A 21,039-nucleotide genomic window follows, 5' to 3' on the forward strand; every position below is an offset into this window, starting at 1 on the left:
CCCCCGTCATAGAGACACGTAGAGCAAAGCTGAAGGCTGGGGGAGGGGAAGGCACGAGCACGTATTAAGCGCCTACTCTAAATACCGGCTTTTCGGGTCCTCGGGATAAGAGCCTGGCCCCCTTCGCCGCCCCTCCCCGTGCCTCAGTTTCCCCATCTGTACAGTAGGATCTCCGGGGTCCCTCGCCACTCTAGCACCCCAGGGGCTTGGGAGAAGACGGGGCTGGCACTTCTGTGGGGGGGTCGGCTCTCCCTCCGGGAAGGGGAGGGGGCTGCCTTCCCCTCTTGCCGCCAACGACTCCCAGCCCAGTCTTCCCAACCCTGGGATCCGAGAGCTCCGCCTTCTCCTCCTCCCTTTCTCCTCCCTTCCTCCTCCCCGCAGAGCGTTCAATCAGCGTCTTGACCCTGCTCCAGCCTCAGCCGTAGCCCAATCAACGTCTTGATTCCCCCCCCCCCCAGCCTCAGGTCGGCTGCCCAATCAGCGCTAGACCCGGCCCCTCGCTCCCATCTCCGCAGCCAGAGACCAATCAGAGGTTCGGTCCCGCTTCTCTCTCCGTATTCCGCAGACGCAGCCCAATCAGCGGCTAGATGAGCCCTCCTCTCGCGTCATCCCCAGCCTCGGACCAATCAGTGGTCGGTTCGGTCCCTCCTCTCCAGCCTCGTCTCTGAGGCGCCTTGGAACCTTGGAGGCAGCGGCGGTTCGAGCCGAAGCCGAGCGAAGGAGGGGCGGAGAAGGCGGCAGAGGGGGGAGAAGGCGCGGGCCCGGCGGGGCTTCTTCCTGGGCCTCGAGGCCTGGCGTCTCCCGAGAAGGTTCCGTGTGCGCGGGCGGCGGTTGCGATGCAGCGGAGGCCGGGCCCGGGGCGGCAGCTGCTGCTGCTGCTGCTGCTGGGGGCGGGTGCGGCGGCGGCGCGGGGAGCGGGGGAGCCCGACGACCCTCACTACCCGCAAGGCGAGCACCGCGCCGACTACGACCGCGAGGCGCTGCTGGGCGGCCAGGTGAGAGGGCCGGGACGGGCGGGGGTGGGGAGGGGGTGCCGCGCCCCTCCACCGAGGACTCCCCACGGAGCGCCCCCCCCGGGGGGGTCCACCCGAGCGCGTCCCTCCCTCCGAGCTGCGTCCACGCTCCTCCTGGTTGCTCCGGCAGCCCCCCGCGGCGCTGGTGCCACGTGCGGGGGGATGTCGGGGTGGGAGGCGGCAGCACCTGGCCTTAGTCTCTGTGACTTCTTCGGACACCCACAGCAGCCCGGGGAGGCGGGGCTGGTATCATCCTCATTTTACACAGGGGGAAACTGAGGCGGACCCAGGGTCACCCAGCTAGCGATGGTCCGAGGCTGGATTTGAACTCGAGCCTCTCTTCCCCTGCACACCTAGCAGCAGAAGAAAGGAAAGCTCTCCCGGCAGTGAGCTCCCCTTCTAACGATGACGAGCACCTTGGGGGGAGGTAGAGGGGTCCCTCCCCTCTGCTTTAGGGTTGAGGAGGTCAGTGGGAGTGAGTGAGTGAGTGAGTGAGTGGCGGAACCGACCCCCAACCCAGAGTCCATGCTGCTGCATGAGTAGGCAGTGTCAGGATGATGGTAGGGTGGATGCCCTTCTGCACACGGGGATACTGAGACCTAGAGGGATGCCAGGGTCAGGAAGGGCCTTGGAGACCACCTTCATTTCCATCAGTCTCCTCCCCTGCAAAATCAGCATCTCCAAGCTTTCTCCACCTCTCTCTGCCTCAGATGAAGCCACTGGCCCTTTGGTAAAGTCCCACCTTGGCCAGGTTTACTTAGAGGAAATGTGGGCTGAGGATCCATAGGTGATCTCTTGACCCTAAACCTAGTGTTCTTTTCATTTCACCAGTACCTCTCTAGGCATCCTCCAATCCACTGTTACATATTGACTTACAAAACCACCAATTAACATTATCCACCTTGTATTTTTACTTACTTTGTTAAACATTTCCTAATTACAGTTTAATGTGGTTTGGTGAGGGTGCTGGGATTCATAGATTTGACACCTCTGCTGTAATCCTGAGGCTAGTTCTGTGGATGAAGAATGGGGACCCACTGAAGCCCAGAGAGGAGAGAGCAGGTGCCTAAGATCCAGGCAAGCCTTTGATATTGCTGGGAATTGAATTCAGGCCTTGTGCTTTCAGTCCTGGCTTCCTTTCACTGGTCCAGGCTGCAGCAAGGTGGTCTCTGCAGACATGAGGGTTGGAGTGGGGGGACACAGGCCCTGAGCACAAGGAGTGGCTGACTCCTGAGGACCTGCTCTCCAGGCACTACCTCTGAGTTTTCTGTGGTTTTTGTCCTGGATTCCAGGCCAGAGGTTACTGTCCTTCTGAAGCCTCATAGCACTTGTATCCTCCTGACATATCTTCACACTGCTTTGCATTTTGTTTCCCTCTTGGGGGTTTGTAGTCAGAGCACCTGGGGTAAGTCCTAACCATGCTATGTGTAACCTTAGGTATAGCACTTAAACCTCTCAAGACCTCAGTTTACTCAGTAGTAGAATGAAAAGTTGGGCCAAATGGCCTCTTAAGGTTCGTCACAGCTCTAAACCCTATGATCTTATGATAAGGGCTTCCCTCAAAAACTTTGTGGAGTGGGGGTAAAGTACAAGGATTATTATGATCTCCATTTTTAAGCTTAGGAACATGATTTGGAGACGCGAACTTGCCTGTGGGGATGTTAAGTTTCAGGGCCAGGCATCAAATCTCTGTCTTCTGTGAAGAGGACACTTAAGATCGATGCTCTTACCATCATGTCATGCTGATCATGAGTGTGACCCTTCTCTTAAGCTCATCAAACTTGTTCCTTGCCTTGGCTGGTGAAACCAGCAGGCAGTGGCAGGCTACTTCTGAGACCCACACATGGTACTTTGTAAGTTCATGTCCAAATTTTGGTCCCACCAAAATGATGGGACCCATCCCTGACCTGTTTCATTCATTCTTTTGTGTCTTTCTTCCCAAAGGCAGAAGCAGATGAATATGAAAAACTCAGTCCAGAAGAGCAGCAGAAAAGACTGAAGGCAATCATTAAGAAAATTGATGTGGACTCTGATGGTTTCCTTACTGAAAGTAAGGAATCTTTTCCCCTCTCACTTACTGAAGAAATCAGTCCCTGTGAGAAATGTTACCAAAATTTTCAGAGTGGATGTCTGTTAGCTTTCCCCAAGATTTAGAGTATTGTGAGAGAGGAAGATAGGGGAATATGTCTTATGACTGAAAAATGGGGCATAGGCTAACAAATTGGAGTAAATGCTTTGTCCAGTGACTCACTTATGTATGTATGTATGCCAGTCACGTGCTTTTAGTTGTAATGTAGAATGAAAGTGTACTTTAAAACTTAAAACCTTATTCCTCATTGGACTCTTTAAAAATGCTAATAATATCACTTTGCATTGTCAGAGAAATGCACTTTATGTGAAAAGTGATTCAGTTCATTTCACTGTAAATGTACTAGAGAGGAAAGAAGACTAATTTCATTTGGAATTGTGGTCGAATTGTGTTATTTGTTATTTGTTTCATATAGTACCATTTGAATGCTCATGGAATCCTAGGCATTGTTGTAGGTGTTTTCATTAAAATCAGATGCACAAATTGATCAGAGCTGTAGGTCTGGTCCTCTCCTATAAACTCTTTTTGTATATATCCAAATATATTTTTGCAACCAGTGACCTTAGAGAGATGAGCTAGCTTTTACCCTCATTTCACAGACGAAGAGATGGAGTCCCAGCCGGTGTGAGGACATGTGTGGTGCAGCTGGTTAGTGGCGGAGCTGTCAGTCCGTCAGTCTGGGAGCAGCTCGGATCTCCTCATCCCTTCCTAGTCCATTGTTTTTTTCTGATGTAATAAGCTACTACCCCTAGAGAAGGGCTTGAATGGGGACTTCTCTGCATTAAGAGCTTGAGGATGCATAAAATGATATTTTTAAAGGTTTATTTTAGTTCTATTAGGATATCAAACCATTGTGACCAGCTTGATGCCCTTTAGGGGCTCCATGTGCTGGCTAGCGGTGAGGAGGGGGCTCAGTTGGGTGGTCATACGTTGAATGTATCTGTTCCCTCTCTTTCCCTTGAGGATGCCTATTCCACCCAGTGTTCATCATAGAAGTCCTGGATGCGATTGGCCATTGTGGCTTTGTGCCCAGGATCTCCCCATGTCCTTGGGGGTGCCAGGGGTTTTGCCCATCCCTCTTGTGTTTGCCCCTCATTTTGGAGAGCCCCTGGTTCAGTCAGCCTTTCCCACAATGACCAGTCTTCAAAGATGGTCTGAAAGTAATGGCACGACTAGGAAGTGAAAGTATTTTTCCTCTGGGTCTTCACGTGTCATTGTAACTGTCATAGATTGGATTTCATTGATTCTGTTAACGTTGTCCCTCAGACTTTAGGATGTCAGGATCAGCCCTGACCTTCCCTTCCCCGTTTTCCCTTCAGTAAACTTTGACCACCTTCCCTGGAGTAAAGAGCAGAGTCAGCTCTAATTGGATATGCTCCCTCCTCACAGCATTCCCTTTGTCCTCAGCTAGCGCGCCCTTCAGAGTCATTGCAGCAGCATTTGGGGAGAGTGCAGGTCTTTTTGTTCTTTTGGCTGCGCAGAAATTGTTGACTGCATTTGGCTTTTTGGACAATGTTTGGGAATCATACTTAATCAACTTCATCCCAAACTGTCTCACCACCCTCCCCTTTCACCCTCTACCACATACACGAACGGCTCCATTTTAATCTCCTGTTCTTTTTTTAATGCTTTTGTCTGTTTAGAAAAAAACCAATTCATCTGTTAACCAAAGATTAATTTTCTGTCATTGTTTTAAGGAAATAATTTAGATGCAACTTAACACTTGTGAAAATACAAATTCTCTGAACTTCCAGTTGAATGAAGTAATTATTGTATCACAACTTTTTTCTTGAACTGAAATTGAAAAGTCTTTCAAATTTATTTTTTTCAGGAGCTGTTTGGATTTGTTTCTGTTTCCTGACAGGAATGTGGGGCTGGGGTACTGTAGTTGGCCATTTTTTTTTAATCTACAAAGGTCCTTTGAACATTCAGAATTAAAACGACACCTTTTCTCTGTGAACCCCCCAGATGAACTCAGTACGTGGATCCAGATGTCCTTTAAGCACTATGCCATGCAGGAGGCGAAGCAGCAGTTTGTCGAATATGACAAGAACAGCGACGGCGTGGTGACGTGGGGCGAGTACAACATTCAGATGTATGACCGCGTGATCGACTTTGACGAGAACACCGTGCTGGACGATGCGGAGGAGGAGTCATTTAGGCAGGTGAGTGCTGAGTGCTCTGGTCCTGTCCGGCCGCTTTCCCATCGTGCCTGCAGGCCCCGGCTGGCAGACTTAGGTCATTTCCTGCATGGCCGTGTTCTCCAGGCTGTGCTTTGTCGCGCCTCACTGACCTCTTTGAAAGCTTCTCTTTTCTCTAGTCAGACTTCAGGATTCCTTGTAGTTATTGCCCAGTTGGCTGACGCTGGCCTCCTGTATCCCAAGCTCTTCTTTTTATTTTTATTGTTTTTATAAAGGAGTACTGTTTTTGTTAGCCTTCATGGAACATCAGATGAGGATAGTTACTGAAGAGGCCGTGATGACCAACTACTATTTCGAAGATACATTAAATCCCCAAAAAAGGGACTTTGACTTGTTTTCTAAATTCATTATGCTGCTTCCTTCTCATTATTTAAAGCAGTTACTTTATCTGCACTTAATGTAGTTTTTGTTGTCCCTTTAAGACTCTACACACCCCCACCTCCAGGCACAATTTACAAAAATTCATACTTTTTAACCGGGTAGTCCTGGGAAATTCAGGGAAAGGGCTTTACTTAGGACTCAGTAATTTAAAAATACTGCGTGTGTTTTGACATGGCAGGGTTCAGAAGCCACTGTGGTTACAAAGATCACTTTTCACAGTTCTTTTTTTAAGATGACATTTTAAAATGAAAAAAATGAAGCCCACTACTGTATTCACAGTACAGTATATTTTAAGAGTATTAGTCATGTAGAAGACTTTCCTGAAAAAGGGAGGCCTTTTTCCTATATTTTTATTCTGCAAATTAGTCAGCTTTTGTGACAGGCTTTTTTATAATATGTATTTAAATGCATAAAATGATATTTTTAAAGGGTTTATTTTAGTTCTATTAGGATATCAAACCATTGTGACCAGCTTGATGCTCTTTAGGGGCTCCATGTGCTGGCTAACGGTGAGGGAGGGGGCTCAGTTGGGTGGCCATACGTTGAATGTATCTGTTCCCTCTCTTTCCCTTCTTCCGTCCCCTGCTCAGGCCCCCCGGAGATCACAGCCTCTTCCCTCTCTAGGTGCACTAGATGGACAGAGCTGGTCAGAAGAGAAAAAAGAGGGCTGAGAGTCCTGTTCTGTGGTTTGGCGGTCAGAATGCCCCTCCAGACCAGCCAGGAAAGCCTGGCGGTGCTCCTTTCTCTGGTGCTCTGCAGTTTACTCACAGCTCTCCTCACCCTATGGCTTCCAGGGAGCTGTATCACCTGCAGGTCACCTTCGTCGTCACTGAAGTCTGGACTTTGTTGTTTGGACCTCCTCCCTCAGGTACAGAGCTGAGCAGAGCCTCAGAGTGGCCAGGCGAGTTAGAAATCCTTTCTGAGGAAGCAGAGGCCTTGCCCTTCAGAGCTAATGCAAGCCCACTTTTCTGTCTGCGTTCTATCACACTGCTTGCCTCCTGATACATCACACAGTAGTACTCTTTTTTTGTGGAGTTTCTGTGGTAATCACTTTTTCCTCAGTGAAGAGACATTGGTCAGTAGTACATATTCAGTAGCTAGCTTTGTGAGTAATTTCATTTTAATTAAAAACAATGTGTTTTTTGACAAAGTAGAGAGGCACATCAGATTTAGAGTAATGTTATTGCATGTGTTATTCGGTTCGTAAGATAAAATTTAGTTTTATTAGCTATTTTGCTTAATGTAGGTTAAAAACGCATTTGATTATTACAAAAATTGGCCATTTGTCTGCCGTCACAGTAATCTGCTGTAGCAAGCTCTCACATTTCTACAGCATTTTTAACTTTGCCGATGGCTGTCCTTTGTGATGTAAGTAGTGGAAGTATTGTCTTCATTTTGCAAATGAGGAAATTGAAGCTGATCTTGATGAAGTGACTTTTCCAGAGGGTTCTAGGGTTCTAACACTGGCCAGTTCTCAGGGGTGGAAAGGATGTGGAGGGTCTCTGTTCCATCCTGCGCTTGAGCCACGGCATTCTCTAGAAGTCATTCAGCATCTCCCTGAATGCCTTGGGGAGGGTGAGGTCAAGGCAGCGCACCCCATTTTCAGAGAGCCCTGGTTGTGATTCTTGATGCTTGGTCCGACTTCTGCCTGTTGAGGCCACTGGAAAAGTGTTAATGCAGCTGACCCGAGGGCAGGAGTAGAAATGAAGCCCAGCACTTCCAGGAGAGACTGTATTTAAAATTACGTGACCCATATACTTTTAAGTTAACAACTCTTAATTCTGAACTAGATAGCTTAACTTGAAAATTCATGTTTTCACAAGCTGGAGGTGACTCTCCTTTGTAAAAAGATTTCTCTCTACTAGGAGTGGACTGTCTGGCTCTCGGGTCAGGCCTTCCTCTCCTGTCAGGCATGTTCATCTCAGGGGCCGGCTATGGGTTCTGATTAAAATGGTAAATGCAGCTCACTCTTTTTTAATCACTAGGAGATTTTTGCCAAGGGCAAATGGGGAGAGAAGCTGAAACTGATTGTGTTCATGAGACTTAGGATCATTTGAGTTTTTCTGTCTAGTGCCTGCCATCTCCCCCCTTATGAATAAAGCATTGTCATCAGTAGAACTCCAGCCTTTTCCAAAAATAGTGCATCTTTAGTCATTTCTGTCCTAATGGGTTCCCCAGACCTGTGAGGGCTCTTTTTATTAGTCAGAAAATTTTCACCTTTATATCTAGTCTGACCCTCTCTGTTCTGACATTCTGTGCTGCTGTGATGGTTTACAGGACAGGATCTCTGGGGCAGGAAGGTCAGATAAAAATCCAGAACCAATATCATTTCAAAGTGACAGGTTTATTAAGTACATAGAGCATTTTGGAATTTTAGTATTAGGAATCTTAGGAAAAATAACTGCATGAAGAGGTCATAGAACACTTGAGAAACGTCCTCTTGATTCTGAAAAAAAAATAGCATTTTATGGAGAGCACTTTACATGTTTTCTCATTTGATCCTTGTAACAACCACCTTGTGAGGCAGGTGCTTTTATTATCCTCATTTTCAAGTTGAGGAGACTGAGGCAGACTTAGCCTCTGCTGAGTGACCTGCCCAGGGTCATGCACCTTGTCTGTTTTTGAGGCAGGACTTGCTGGGGTCTTCCTGTGCTCTAACCACTTACTGCCCCCGTGCTGTGAGGTGCGTTTATACCTGCTGGTGAGGTCTGTGTATTCATAAAAAGGGGTTGGTGTTTGTCTCTTGACCATCCTTAGAATGATGGTCTTCATTTGAGGCCTTATTTCTTTGGATGTTCTCATTGTGTAATGACTCTCCCTGTTGAGAAGTACAGAAGATGGATAGTGAGGGCCCGACAGAGGTAGAGGGGTTTCTACACAAGCTTCATTTCGGTGGGAGCCCCGGGAGGGGCCATTAGAGCCAGTCCAGCCCCAAACCGTACAGATGAGGAAGCTCCAGCTTAGAGGAACACAGAGCAGTCATTCCTTCCATCTCGTGGCCTTCCCGTAACCCTCTGCTGCCTCTCCGCCCTCCTGCAGTCTAACGCGTCATTGTTCTCTGATCGGTTCCTCTGTGACCTAAGTCAGGCCAGCAGCTTCTGGGGGGCAGGGACTGTCTCCACTGCTCACTTATCCCCTCCGCTGTCTGTCAGGGTACACTGCCTGGCACAGGGCACGTGGCAAGTGCTTCTTGGCTAGGAAGCCACAAGTAATCACTGACATTTATGTTGCACTTACTGTGTGCCAGGCTCTGTGCTCAGTACTTTATAAATATCTCATTTCAGCCTCTCAACAATTCTGGGAGGTAGGTGCTGTTATTGTCCCCGTTGTACAGATAAGGAAACTGAGGCAAACAGGGTTAAATGACTTGTCCAGGGTCACACAGCTAGTCACGTTTGAGGCTGAATTTAAATTTGGGTCTTCCTGACTCCACGCCCATCATTTGTCCCCTGTGCCACCTACTTGTTGATTGACTGGTTGCCCTCAGAATATCTAGTCCAATCTGCCCGTGAACCAGAGCCTGCTGCCTCTGTTGCACCCTATCAGGGTTTGCTTGTCGATCTCTAGAGACCCACTGCCTCCTGAGGTGGCTCTTTCTGCTTTGGGAAAGCCCTGATCATTAGGTTAGGACACATTCCCATGCGTTGATCTGAAATCTGCTGGGCCTGAGCAGAACGATCTGATGCTTCCATAGAATGTTCCTTCAGATAGGGGGAGTCTGCTGTCACGTCTCCCTTAAGTCTTCTCTTTTCCAGGTTCCACACACCCCAGATTCTTTAATTGATCATCGTTTGGTATGATCTCAGAACCCCTGGACCTCTTGAGATCTCCTCTTAAGAATATTTCTTTCCTGTACTTTGTGCATCTCAGTTCCCCAAAACCTTAGAGTTGCCTGGACCCTCCCCGATCTGGTAAGACAGGATTTTTGTTCCCTTCTGCCAGGACTTTTAATCCTAAATTAAAATCAAATGCAAAAATCATCTGCAAATGAGTGATGCAAACATTACACCAAAAGCGGTGTGTGCTTTGCTTTTTATAAAGCATCTTGAAAAAAACCAGTTGTTCAAGGAAAGTTAAAAGTTGCAGACTTGAGAAGTTTCATAACTCCAAATAAAACAGTATTGATCATCAAGGATGATTGAATGCCTGGGTAAAATTCAGATATCTCATTCATTGATTTTTGCTTTTTAAAAGGTTGCTAGGTAGAAGGGAATTGTTGACAAATGTAAGAGTACTGACCTTTTATTATGAGGTCGTGTGAAATGCCTGGAATAGCATTTCTTGGTTTATTGTGTGAAGAAGTACCCTGCACAGCATTTCTCAGGAGGGGAGGTAAAGTTTGGGGGCTCTTCTGGTGAAAGCGCCCGGGTCCCAGCTTCATGACCTGTTTGAGGCACAACTTTGCCTCGGCCTCCTCCACGTTTGAGGAGCGGCGACTTGTTCTGGTACTAGTACTGGAACATGACTGTTGGAGTACGAAAGATTATTTCTTTTTCTTCATGTAAAATATTCTGTCTGCCAAAAGGTGGCAGCTTTGTTCTTTGTAGGCTCCCATCATAATGTAAAAATAGTATTGCCAGCTTTAATTGTTTTGTGCATATTGGTATTGAAATGAACTTTCAGAGCATCGTTTTTCTTGTCCTATTTTTTTTGCTGTTCTACCTTGCGCCCCCCACAACTTCTCAAACACATAGAAGGAACAAAGGCTTTAAGATTGTAATACTTAACATTTCTTTCTAAGAGACGTTTTCTATTTCCAAGGTGGTCCCCAAAAAGTCCTTCCCTAGCATAGGTTTCTGTATCTCACAAGCCAGTTTTCCTCTCTAGTGCAGTTTTGAATGCTTTGGGAAAAATGTTCCAAGTTTAGTTTCTTTTTTAAAAAGCCTGACAGTAACTGACAAATGTGAACCAGAAAACTTTATTTTCCTGCAACTTCAGCTTGTGGAGAAAGATCCTTTCTTTGATAGATAAAGCTTGCCAAGTAATGCCCTTAGCTGAAACGCGGGCCTTTTGCTTGGGAATGGAAGGGTCCTTTCATAAGGAAGCCCAGGCACTCGGACTTTTCAATGGTGGCTTGTTCTTTTTGAACTTGTCTGGCTTAGCAGAGCCCCCGGAATTCTTGCTTGTCAGCATTTTTCCATGTTTGTGCTCAATGTGAAATGCACAAGGTTCAGTTTGAACAAGTAGATGCACAAGACTGACAGGTGTCTTCAGGAATAAAGATTGAAGTCAAGAACTGTCCATTTAAAACAACCAGTGGACAACAAACTTCTCCCTCTTCAGTTTGGATGGATGATTGGTCCACTGGGGTATGTGTGTGTGAGAGAGAGAGAGAGAGAGTGTTTGAAAGGAATATTTCTTGTGAGAAAAGTAATGACCCTGTGGAACACGAGAGCTTGGGTGAAGGACTGCCCAGAGGGCACCGAGGCAGGGGAAATTGGAAGGGGCCAGTTCCCTTCATCAGGCAAACATGTTAGCAGCTCCCGAGGAAGGGTTCAGAGGGACACTTTACGATGGACGGCTAATTAGAGTAGTTTATGCCATTATTCAACAAACATTCAGCATCTATCATAGGCAAAGCCCTATGCTGATTGAAGCTGATAAGAGTCTCGTTGGTACTAGGGGGTGCTGCAGACTGCTGTTCCCGGAGTCAGGAAGGCCTGAGTTCAAATTCTGGCTCAGACACTCACTAGCTGTGTGTCCTTGGGGAAGTCACTTAACCTCTGCCTGCCTGTTTCCTTATCTGTAAAATGGGAGTGCAGCACAGTAGCACTTTACTTTCAGGGTTGTTGTGAGGATTGAATGTGGTAATATTTGTAAAGTTCTTTGAAAACCTTAAAATGCTATATAAATGGTAACCATTATTGTTATTATTTCTATTGTACCACAACACAGGTAACAGTAATAAGTAATAAATAAAGTTAACGTAATCAAGTTAGACTTGTAAAACAAAGAGCTAAATGAAGGAGATGGGGGGGTAGGGCAAAGTGGCATGAGTAATGATGTAATAATTCAGTTGGTGAATCAGGAGGGAGGACATTACAGTAACAGGGGGTGATCCAGGCAAAGGCATGGAGGTGGGAAAACCCAGGTGACAGATAGGAGGAATGATGAGAGAAGGCATGAAGGGTATTCGTCACACCGCACTGTAACAGTGCCTGGAATGCTTGGCCAAGGCATTTTTGCTAACATTTAATGTATAGGTTAGGAACATGCCACCTTTCAAGAGGTTAAGAGAGAAGCAGTGATGTAGTAGAAAGAGCCCCCTGACTGGAGTCCAAGGACCTGGGTTCAAATGATGGCGGAAGCTACTTGGACACATCACTAATCCCTGAGCCTCAGTTGCCTCATCTGTTAAATGAGACCTGAAATAATCTGGTACAGATGACTGCTCTAAACCCAGGATCTGGGATCCTGTTAGAACTACACGGAAGCTTTAGTTGACCCTTTATTGTAGCTTTGCTTTCTAATATGTAATCTGTTGTGAACTTAGATGACCTCTAAGCTCTCTGCACTTGTAGCCTCAGAACTGTGGATATTGGGGGTCTGAGCAGTGGGAATGAAGAGTAGGACACGCAGTGATGCAGAAGAGTCACTTTTTGTTAGGGATGAAGAAGTGAGGAGCAGCCATTCTGGAGAAGAATCTGGAACTGTGCCCAGAGGGCTGTAAAACTGTGCATACCCTTTGACCCAGCAAGGCAACCCCAGAGAGATCAAAGAAAAAAGAAGAGGACTTAGATCTACAAAAGTATTTGTAGCAGCTCTTCTGTGGTGGCAAAGAATTGGAAATTGTCGGGATACTCATCAACTGGGGAATGACTTAACAAGTTGCCATATGATTGTGATAGAATACTATGTGCTGTAAGACATGATGAGCAGGATGCCTTCAGGAAATCCGAGAAAGACTAATCTGAACTGATGCAAAGTGAAGTGAGCAGAACCAGAATATTGTACACAGCAACGTCAGTATTATATGATAATCAACTGTGAATGATTTAGCTATTCTCATCAATGCAGCGATAAAAGACAATTCTAAGGACTTGGGAAAAATGCTGTCCACCTCCAGGGAGAGAACTCATGGAGTCAGAATGCAGAATAAAGCATATTTTTTAAACTTTCTTTATTTTTCTTGTTTTTTTTCTTTCTTTTTTTGGTCTGTGTTCTCTTTTGTGACATGACTAATATGGAAATATGTTTTGCATGACTGCCCACGTATAATCTATATCAAACTGCTTCCCTTCCCAAGTGTGGGGAAATTTGGAGCTCAAAAATTATAAAAAAGGAATGTCAAAAATTGTTTTTACATGTAAATAAGAAAAAAATAAAAACATTCTTTAAAAAAAAAGTAAGGACCTTTGGTAGTAAGAGTTTTGCCTACCAGGATACACTTGCTTTAGATCAACATTTAGGAAGCTGGGGTTTAAACTCCTGGTGTGGTGGAGGGGGGAGGTCTTAATAATTACTGAAGTACCAAAAGGACCTCATTCACAGGTGCTCCACTCATGATGTAGCATGGGGCCCGATGGTGATATTACAGCAAGACTTCATTATATTTGGAGAAAGAGATGAAGGCAACAGAGAACTTGGGGTTTAAACCCACCATTACGATGGATGATCACTAGGATATTATCCAGTTAAACCTACAAAGCCAGGGCATCTGGGTGGCGCCATGGATAGAGCACCAGGCCTGGGGTCAGGAAGCTGAGTTCAAATCTAGCCTCAGACCCCTACTAGCTGTGAGGAGGTCAAACCCTGTTTGCCTCAGTTTCCTCACCTGTAAAATGAGCTGGAGAAGGAAATGGCAAACCACTTCAGTGTCTTTGCCAAGAAAACCCCCAATGGGGTCATGAAGAGTTGGACACAACCACTACCCCCGCCACCTCTAACGGACTGCCTCGGAAGGCAGGCTTACTGATCTTAGACATTTGTGCTAATAGCCTAGAATGAACAAGAAAAGGGAAAAAATGATCTGGAACCTTACCCTTCTAACACTGTTGCTATGGGTAACGATCCCAGATGAACCAAGAAGCACGGCTCACTCTCTGACCAGGGACAGGGCATTTATCTCTTTGTTACTCTTGCAAACATTTGGCAAATGAATAGCATTGGTTCTGTCTTAGCCTTTATCCATGAGGTAGTAAACGGTACAGTGTGTAGGAACATGTTTTGAGACTCTGACATGCTTGTACGAACTTAAGATATTTTCATGGTGATATTAGGACTACTTTCTAAGTAGTATTTGAGTCTTAATAAGAAAAAGACATACATGAACTCTGAAGTATCTAACCAGGCCTTTGGAAATTTTTCCTTTATTTTTGAAGCTTCATTTAAAGGACAAGAAACGGTTTGAAAAAGCGAATCAGGATGAAGTTCCTGGTCTGAGCCTTGTCGAATTTATTGTTTTTGAGCATCCTGAAGAGGTTGATTACATGACGGTAAGGAAGAAACGTTTTCGTACTATTATTTAGTGATAGCTCTTATAACCTGTATCAGACAAAGCTACATAAATTCTGTAACTGCTTGGCTTTTAGCTTTTAAATGTAGAAGCCATTTGGGGAGTGAATAGATCTATTTAGAGAATTTGAAGGCCCAGAAAAATTTTCCCCCCCTAGGCTTCTCTCCCTTCCTCCACCCTGCCCAAAGTATACTCGGATTTCCCATTTTCCCTGTTTTTCGTTGCCTAGAGCCTTCACATTTCTTTGTATATCAAACGTCATTTTATAAATGATAAACTTGATGTATGTTTGTGTTTCGAATCAAAAAGTAATTACTAGGTTTGTAGAAGAATTTAAAAAATAATTTGTTTTTAAATTCTTTCAAAAATTTAAATTTTTGTTCCATTGCATGAAAAACAAAGAAAATATTTTCTCCCCCAAAACTTTGGGAAATTTTAGCATCCCCTAGTCCTTGGAGGAACCCTTTCCCTTTCTATCACAGTATGTTTCTATAGCTCACTTGTGTCCTACTGACATCTGGTGGTGATTTCATCCTTTATACAAGAAGATGCTGCTGCTCAGCCCCCCGGGTAGGGCACTTGTGGATTGTTGATCACTTCGTGCTTGTGATGTACCGAGCTTTGGGGAAAGTCACTGGTTGGTATAAGGGATGGAATCAGGTGCATTTTTGATGGTCTTTGGCCCCATTAACACGGCTCTAATTACTTGAGCTAACTAGTTGGTCACAGATCTGCTGGTCTGGAAAGCATACAGGAAAACAGTCCAGTGCAGTCTCCCAAAAAGACAAAGAAATTAAAGTGCTAAGAGGAAAATTCTAATTTGTCTCTGACAGCTGAGCTCACCAGTGATCAAGCTCATAGAAGGCTTCAAACTATGACCTCTGGGGCGAATCAGCTGTCCAGGGTCTCAGACAGATAGAACCTATCATTGTTGCTTCCTCCGCTGTTGGTTTAACACACCTGGACACGACACCTGTGTTGTTGGAGGCCGTTGATGTCACCTGATGACGGGCACCACTGCCTTGCTCTGCCCTGGCTGGGGGGTGGTCCACTTGGCGTCGTCTCTGTCTCACACTGATACGTGCATCTCCCTGTTGCTTGGTTTGCCTTAGTCAATGCAGGGATTTGAAGCCAGACACACAGCCTTCATTCTGTCTTGGGGAAGACTGTGTAAAGGGTGGGCATATATGAAACAAACATGAGGATGGTCATTTCTCTACCACCAATTCCCTCGTTCTTATCCCTGACACTGCCATAGTTACCTGCACTCCAGGCTTCCATCTACAGCTCTGTTATTTGCTTCCATATGGGTATTGGAAATTTAATAGGTAAAATATATCTTATTCAATTCTTTGACTACTTTTTTCTTTTTTTTTTTTTTTTTTTTTGGTAAACCAGCTCTTCATCTCACTTTTTCCCTGACTATTCATGTTAACACCATTCTCCTTGGTTCCATTATCCATTCTATCCAGTCTTTCAGTTTGCCCTTTCTTAGATGGCACTTTGTTTCATCCCTACAGTACCATTACACCTCAGGTGTTCTGATCTCGGGCCCCATCAGACTCCGTCAGGCTAAGCGCTAGGGATTCATAGAGAGGCCAGTCATGGTCGTGACCTTAGGAGCCTGCGGCCATCATTCTGCAGCTTCCTGCTGACCGCTCTGTCTTCAGTCTCTTTCTGCTGGCACTCGGAGGACAAGGCATGCCAAGTGATGCAAGTTGGTCCTTAAATGCATTTTAGAAGTTAAGTCCTCGTGCTGGAAATGCCTGGAGAAGGGAAGGAGAAGTGTTCTTGTAATCTGTGGGTGCGCTCTTCCATTTTACCCACTATGAGGTTCAGTTCAAATGACATTGAGTGTGCACCGAGCATTGCATGGTCTGTAGCCTTGGAGAAGGGACCTCAGGGTTGAAATAGGAGGGGCCGGTAGTATTGGGAGGCCCTAATGCAGGTTTATGGATGTGATGGAGTGAGAAAGAGGACCTGAAGGATGGAGAAATCATTAGTGGCAGCACCAAGCCCAAGATTTTCCAGGCTTAAGGTAAAACAGGACCGGTAGTTGATGATGTGGCCTGGCAATGAGGAAAGTTAACGTAACGGAGGAGGGCATGGTGAAAGCTCGGGGTCCTGTGTGATGTCAGCCTGGAGAGAGGGGAGAGTGTAGAAGGAACAGCCAAGTTCTGCTGAAATCATTTAGGAAAGTGAAAGGGGTTTTCTGTGGTTCCACATTATTGTGGGTGCTGCTTAGTTAAGGTTTTATTGTACTTGTTTCTTTATTTCTTAATAGACTTGCTATAGCACTGAAGATGCCAGAATCCTTACTCTCCCCCCTTTTTTTAATTAAAGCTTATCTCCTTATCTCGCTCAGGCTGGAAATGCGAGGGCTTCTCCTGGACCTGTTCTTGGCTCTGATTGGCACAGGAGCCAATGCTCTGTTTTTGACCTGGAAACTCCTTAGGCAGCCTGGGGACCCCCTGTTCATGGGGGCTTCTCATAGTATTGGCAAACTTAGTTCAGACTTTCGACAGGGTTAGCACATGAGCTTAGAACTCTTGAGCTTAGACTCACTGACCTCAGCCTGTCTGGTAACAGAGATTACTGATGCGTTCTTGTATGCCTGGACAGCATGAGTATTCCCAAAGAGTATTTTTTTTTGCTTTTTGGTGAGGCAATGGGGTTAAGTGACTTGCCTAGGGTCATGCAGCCAGTAAGTGTCAACTGTCTGAGACTGGATTTGAACTCAGGTTCTCCTGACTTCAGGGCCAGAGCTTTATTCACTGCGCCACCTAGCTGCCCCCAGTTTTTATAATCTTATTGTATAACCAGTTCAGAAGCCAAGGATCTTAATCGTCTCAGGTTAGAAATATGTATGATACTAAATCCCAGTGACTTGTCTTTTCTTATTGACTGTACAATAGGAATTTGTCATTCAAGAGGCTTTAGAAGAACATGACAAAAATGGTGATGGGTTTGTGAGTTTGGAAGAATTCCTTGGTGACTACAGACGAGATCCAAGTAAGTAACCCAAAAGAATCTGGGGGATTTGGGGGGCATGGGCTTGAGGAAAGAACCAGTGGAAAGGAAGATTTCTTTTTAGAGCCATTTAAAAGTAGATAAAAATGGGCCCATAAGAACTATGACTAACTTCTTTTTAGTAATTTTCCCTGTGCAGTTGTTTTTAGTTGTGTCCAACTCTTCACGACCCCACTTGGAGTTTTCTTGGCAAAGATACTAGAGTGGTTTGCCATTTTCTTCTCTAGTTCATTCTACAGATGAGGAAGAGGCAAACAGGGTTAAGTGACTTGCCCAGAGTCACACAGCTTGATTTGAACTCGGGTCTTCCTGACTCTGGGCCTGGCACTTTACTGCACTACCTGGCTGCCCATGCCACCTAAAAATAAGTTTTTGGTAATAAATCCCACTAAATTATAGTACAAATAAGAAAAAGGGGTGTATAGTTAGTGTCAGAATTCTATCTTTTGTTCTAGTTTGTTATCTGCAGTCAAAATATCTTTCACTTGTTTAAACTGTTAGATTAATAAATTTATTTTTAATACAAATGGAAGAGTAAATAAGAATTGATATTATGTAAATAAAATCCAATATTGACGCAAGTAGACCTTCCTAAAAGAGGGAAAAGACCTATAAGATATTATAAAAGTAGAATTAATGTAGAAAAGGACTTTTCATAATATTGGGGGTTAGAATTTTTTTAGTGACTACCTCCTCCCCTTAGCTTTGCTTAGAGAGTAGCCACTGCTACTTTGTTTAGGTATCAGATGAGTTTAAAACCAGCCACCATTTCCTGCTTTCGCTGATTACTGAATGAAAAAGACCACCAGGAGGGCTGTTCAATTGGACAGTTGTGGAAGTCACCATAAATGTATGTGTGGTGTGACTTTGTAATAACCCACCATAGAAGAAAGCTCTCAGGGCAGCAGGGCAGCCATGTAGACCACAGTTGTCATGATTTTATTTGACCTTCTCTCTGCAGCAAGGTGTAAAAGCGGGCTAGTTTTTAAATTGCTGAGTGGACATTTTATGTGTTTATTTTTCATTTGTAACCATCCATCTTTCATAGGTTTAATTTTTGCTATGACTTTTGTTTCTTTCTTTTATCCCAGAAGTATGCCTGCCTTATTGTTGGATTCCTATAGGTTTTTTGCTTTTAACTGCTTTTGTTTATCTTTCCTATTAAGCTGCAAATGAAGATCCGGAATGGATACTTGTTGAGAAAGACAGATTTGTGAATGATTATGACAAAGATGGGGATGGGAGGCTTGATCCTCAAGAACTTTTATCTTGGGTAGTGCCCAATAACCAGGGGATTGCACAAGAAGAGGTAAGTGATTAGCCCGTCTTCATTTTGGTACAGCAAATAAGTCTTAGTGTAGCTGTTAGTGAACAAGTTTATTTAGCCTTAATGCTCCAATATGATAGGACTCCCTACCTAGCTGAGAAAATCAGAGTGTTGAGGTCGAATCCCTATCATTTAACGTTATTTTACTTGATGATACGGGATGAATAATGTTAAACTTTCATTTATTGTCCCTTTCAGGGTTTGCTTTTGGGCTATCCTGGATTGGGGAGGGGGATTTGCTGGAGGAGGGCATGTGAAGGAAGAAAAGAGCAGGCAGCTCCCGTCCACTGGGTCACCCTTTAGATTCGAGACCTCAGCAATTGGCAGTTGAGCACGGTGGCTTTGACAAATGGAGACACAAAAAACTACATGAAAGTCGAATCATTTAACTTAAACTACTCGTTTTTAAGCTTAAAATCTTTTGCTTTAAAGGCTCTTCATCTGATTGAAGAAATGGATTTGAATAGTGACTCGAAGCTTTCCGAAGCAGAAATCATTGAAAATCAGGACTTGTTTCTTACTAGCGAAGCCACTGACTATGGCCGGCAGCTCCATGATGAACATTTCTACCACGATGAGCTGTAGGGGCTCGTCGGCTTTGCTCTGCCTCTGGCTCTGTCTGCAGTACTGACAGCTTTGTCATCTGTTAGCAGCTTGACTTGGGGGATGTGATGTGGATCTTACGATTTCTGTTCTAAGTTTTGCTACACTCAAACACTATAGATTATGATCTTGGCCTTTTAGCAGAAAAACAAAGTGAAAGCAACCAGACGTGAGTTTTTAAAATGTAATTTAAGAAATAAAAAATTAACGTTTTGCCAAATGAAAAAGTTGAACTGTCTCTAAATATTCCCTAACATAGTACTTAAGTAGATGGAGCATTTGAGTTACATTACCATACTTGAATAAAATGGAGGATTTAAACGATGCCTGAACGTTATTATGTAAGTAATAAGTGACTGAGGTACCAGTATTTTTTGTTTAGTTTTACGTAGATTTTAATAATTTTGAAATGGAAAGAAAATGGACAATGTTTAGGTTTAGTGTTTGTGTTAAAACCTTCAAAGGAACTTCCTAAAAGACTTACGCCTCACATATTAATGTGGAGAGGTTCTGCTTAATTTTTAAACTGGTTTCTATAGAGGGTTTATTGTATGAAATAGAACTTTATATTTTTGCATATGTATAGATAGTAATTATATTTAATGTACAACTCTTTAGCATTATGGTGTGTGGAATTTAACATTGTCCAGAACCTTTTGCATTTTTGACTGATTAAAAAGGAAATGCCTCATCTTTCTATATCTTTGTTCTGTTTATTTATTTGGTAGATCTTCCACCTAAACCAGGGGTGGGGAACCTGTGGCTTCAAGGTCACACGTGGCCCTCTAGGTCCTCAAGTGCGGCCCTTTAATCCCCTTAATAAAAGGATTTGTTCTGTAAAACTTGGACTCAGTCAAAAAGCTGCACCCAAGGACCTAGAAGGCCACATGTGGCCTCCAGGCCGCAGGCTCCCCACCCCTGAAAACCTTAAAAATGAGACACTTAGGCCTGTTTCACTTCGTGGGGGCCTGGAGTGGACGAAGCTTTCAGAGACCTTGTCGGTGGTGCAGGAAACCCACATCACAGCAGGCTGCATGGCTCTCAGCTGGCCAGCCTACCTACTTCTTCCACAGACGGTCACCATCCAAAGGTCACTCACCAGATCACTCTTTTATTTTCACCATAGCAATTGGCAAGGCTGTCTACTAGGGCATTGAGGGGTTGAACTCTGTGTCAGTAGAGGGAGGAGGTGTTCACGCCAGGGAAAAAGATCACAGATCTTATCCTTCAAGGGAGAAGACAGCATCATATGTTACCTAAGCATCCATCCCCATTGAGAGTGAAAATGGGCCCATGGAAAGCTAAACTAAGAAGCTGTTACTAGTCGTGCTGCTGATAGCTTTTAAGTGCTCTGTGCCAGACTTTGCTTTTACTTTTGGTGCGTTCTTCGGATCTACTCTTCTGTAAGCCCCATGACCTTGCACACAAATGAATAAACAAGCCCTCTCCTCCAAGCTACTTATAGGGTCTCTGGGCTTGGTAGCTAGCTGCTGCCAGGAGTAGCCACCGTTGGTGGTGCAGGAAATCCCAATTCAATCCAACAGCCACATGCTGTGTTCATGCTATACATACCAAACGCATAGAAGAGCCTGTGCTAGGGGCACACAATAGTGCCTGCTCAGGGAGCAAAGATGTTACTGGGGAAGGGAATATAACAGCTGTGAAAACAGTTCAGAGAAAATTGAGGGAGAGAGCACTGAGAACCTGGAATAAAGAAGCAGGCCCCGAAGGGCTCAGGTGGAACTCGGGTACAGGGAAGGAGGGAGGATTTTTTTCAGATTGTAGGAGTAGTTTGTATGAATGAATGGGGTGGGAGGTGGTCTGTGGCTTTTAGGGACGACAGTTTGTAAGGGAGATCAGTCTAAAGTAAGGCTGTTAAGCATGTTGGAAGCCGCTGGGCCAAGGAGTTTGTATTTTATCTGTGGCTAGTATGGAGCTGC

General features: G+C 44.8%; 1 protein-coding gene across 1 annotated transcript; it reads left to right on the forward strand.

Moving 5' to 3' along the window:
- The first annotated feature begins 821 nt into the window (after positions 1 to 821).
- Positions 822 to 19,798, forward strand: RCN2 (reticulocalbin 2). Its single transcript, XM_027840515.1, has 7 exons — positions 822 to 995; positions 2,958 to 3,063; positions 5,071 to 5,267; positions 14,006 to 14,119; positions 17,055 to 17,151; positions 18,336 to 18,478; positions 18,929 to 19,798. Exons 1-7 carry the CDS (start codon positions 837 to 839, stop codon positions 19,079 to 19,081), a joined length of 969 nt encoding a protein of 322 aa, XP_027696316.1. The 5' UTR covers positions 822 to 836; the 3' UTR covers positions 19,082 to 19,798.
- The last annotated feature ends 1,241 nt before the right edge of the window (positions 19,799 to 21,039 follow it).

This window comes from Vombatus ursinus, unplaced genomic scaffold, assembly GCF_900497805.2.
Source record: "Vombatus ursinus unplaced genomic scaffold, bare-nosed wombat genome assembly UNPS02014847.1, whole genome shotgun sequence".
Lineage (NCBI taxonomy): Eukaryota > Metazoa > Chordata > Mammalia > Diprotodontia > Vombatidae > Vombatus > Vombatus ursinus.

Coding starts and splice junctions, on each gene's coding strand:
- RCN2 (XM_027840515.1), top strand. CDS start 837: ATGCAGCGGAGGCCGGGCCCGGGGCGGCAGCTGCTGCTGCTGCTGCTG. Junction 17,152..18,335: donor TGACTACAGACGAGATCCAA/GTAAGTAACCCA, acceptor TTTCCTATTAAG/CTGCAAATGAAGATCCGGAA. Junction 18,479..18,928: donor AGGGGATTGCACAAGAAGAG/GTAAGTGATTAG, acceptor TTTGCTTTAAAG/GCTCTTCATCTGATTGAAGA.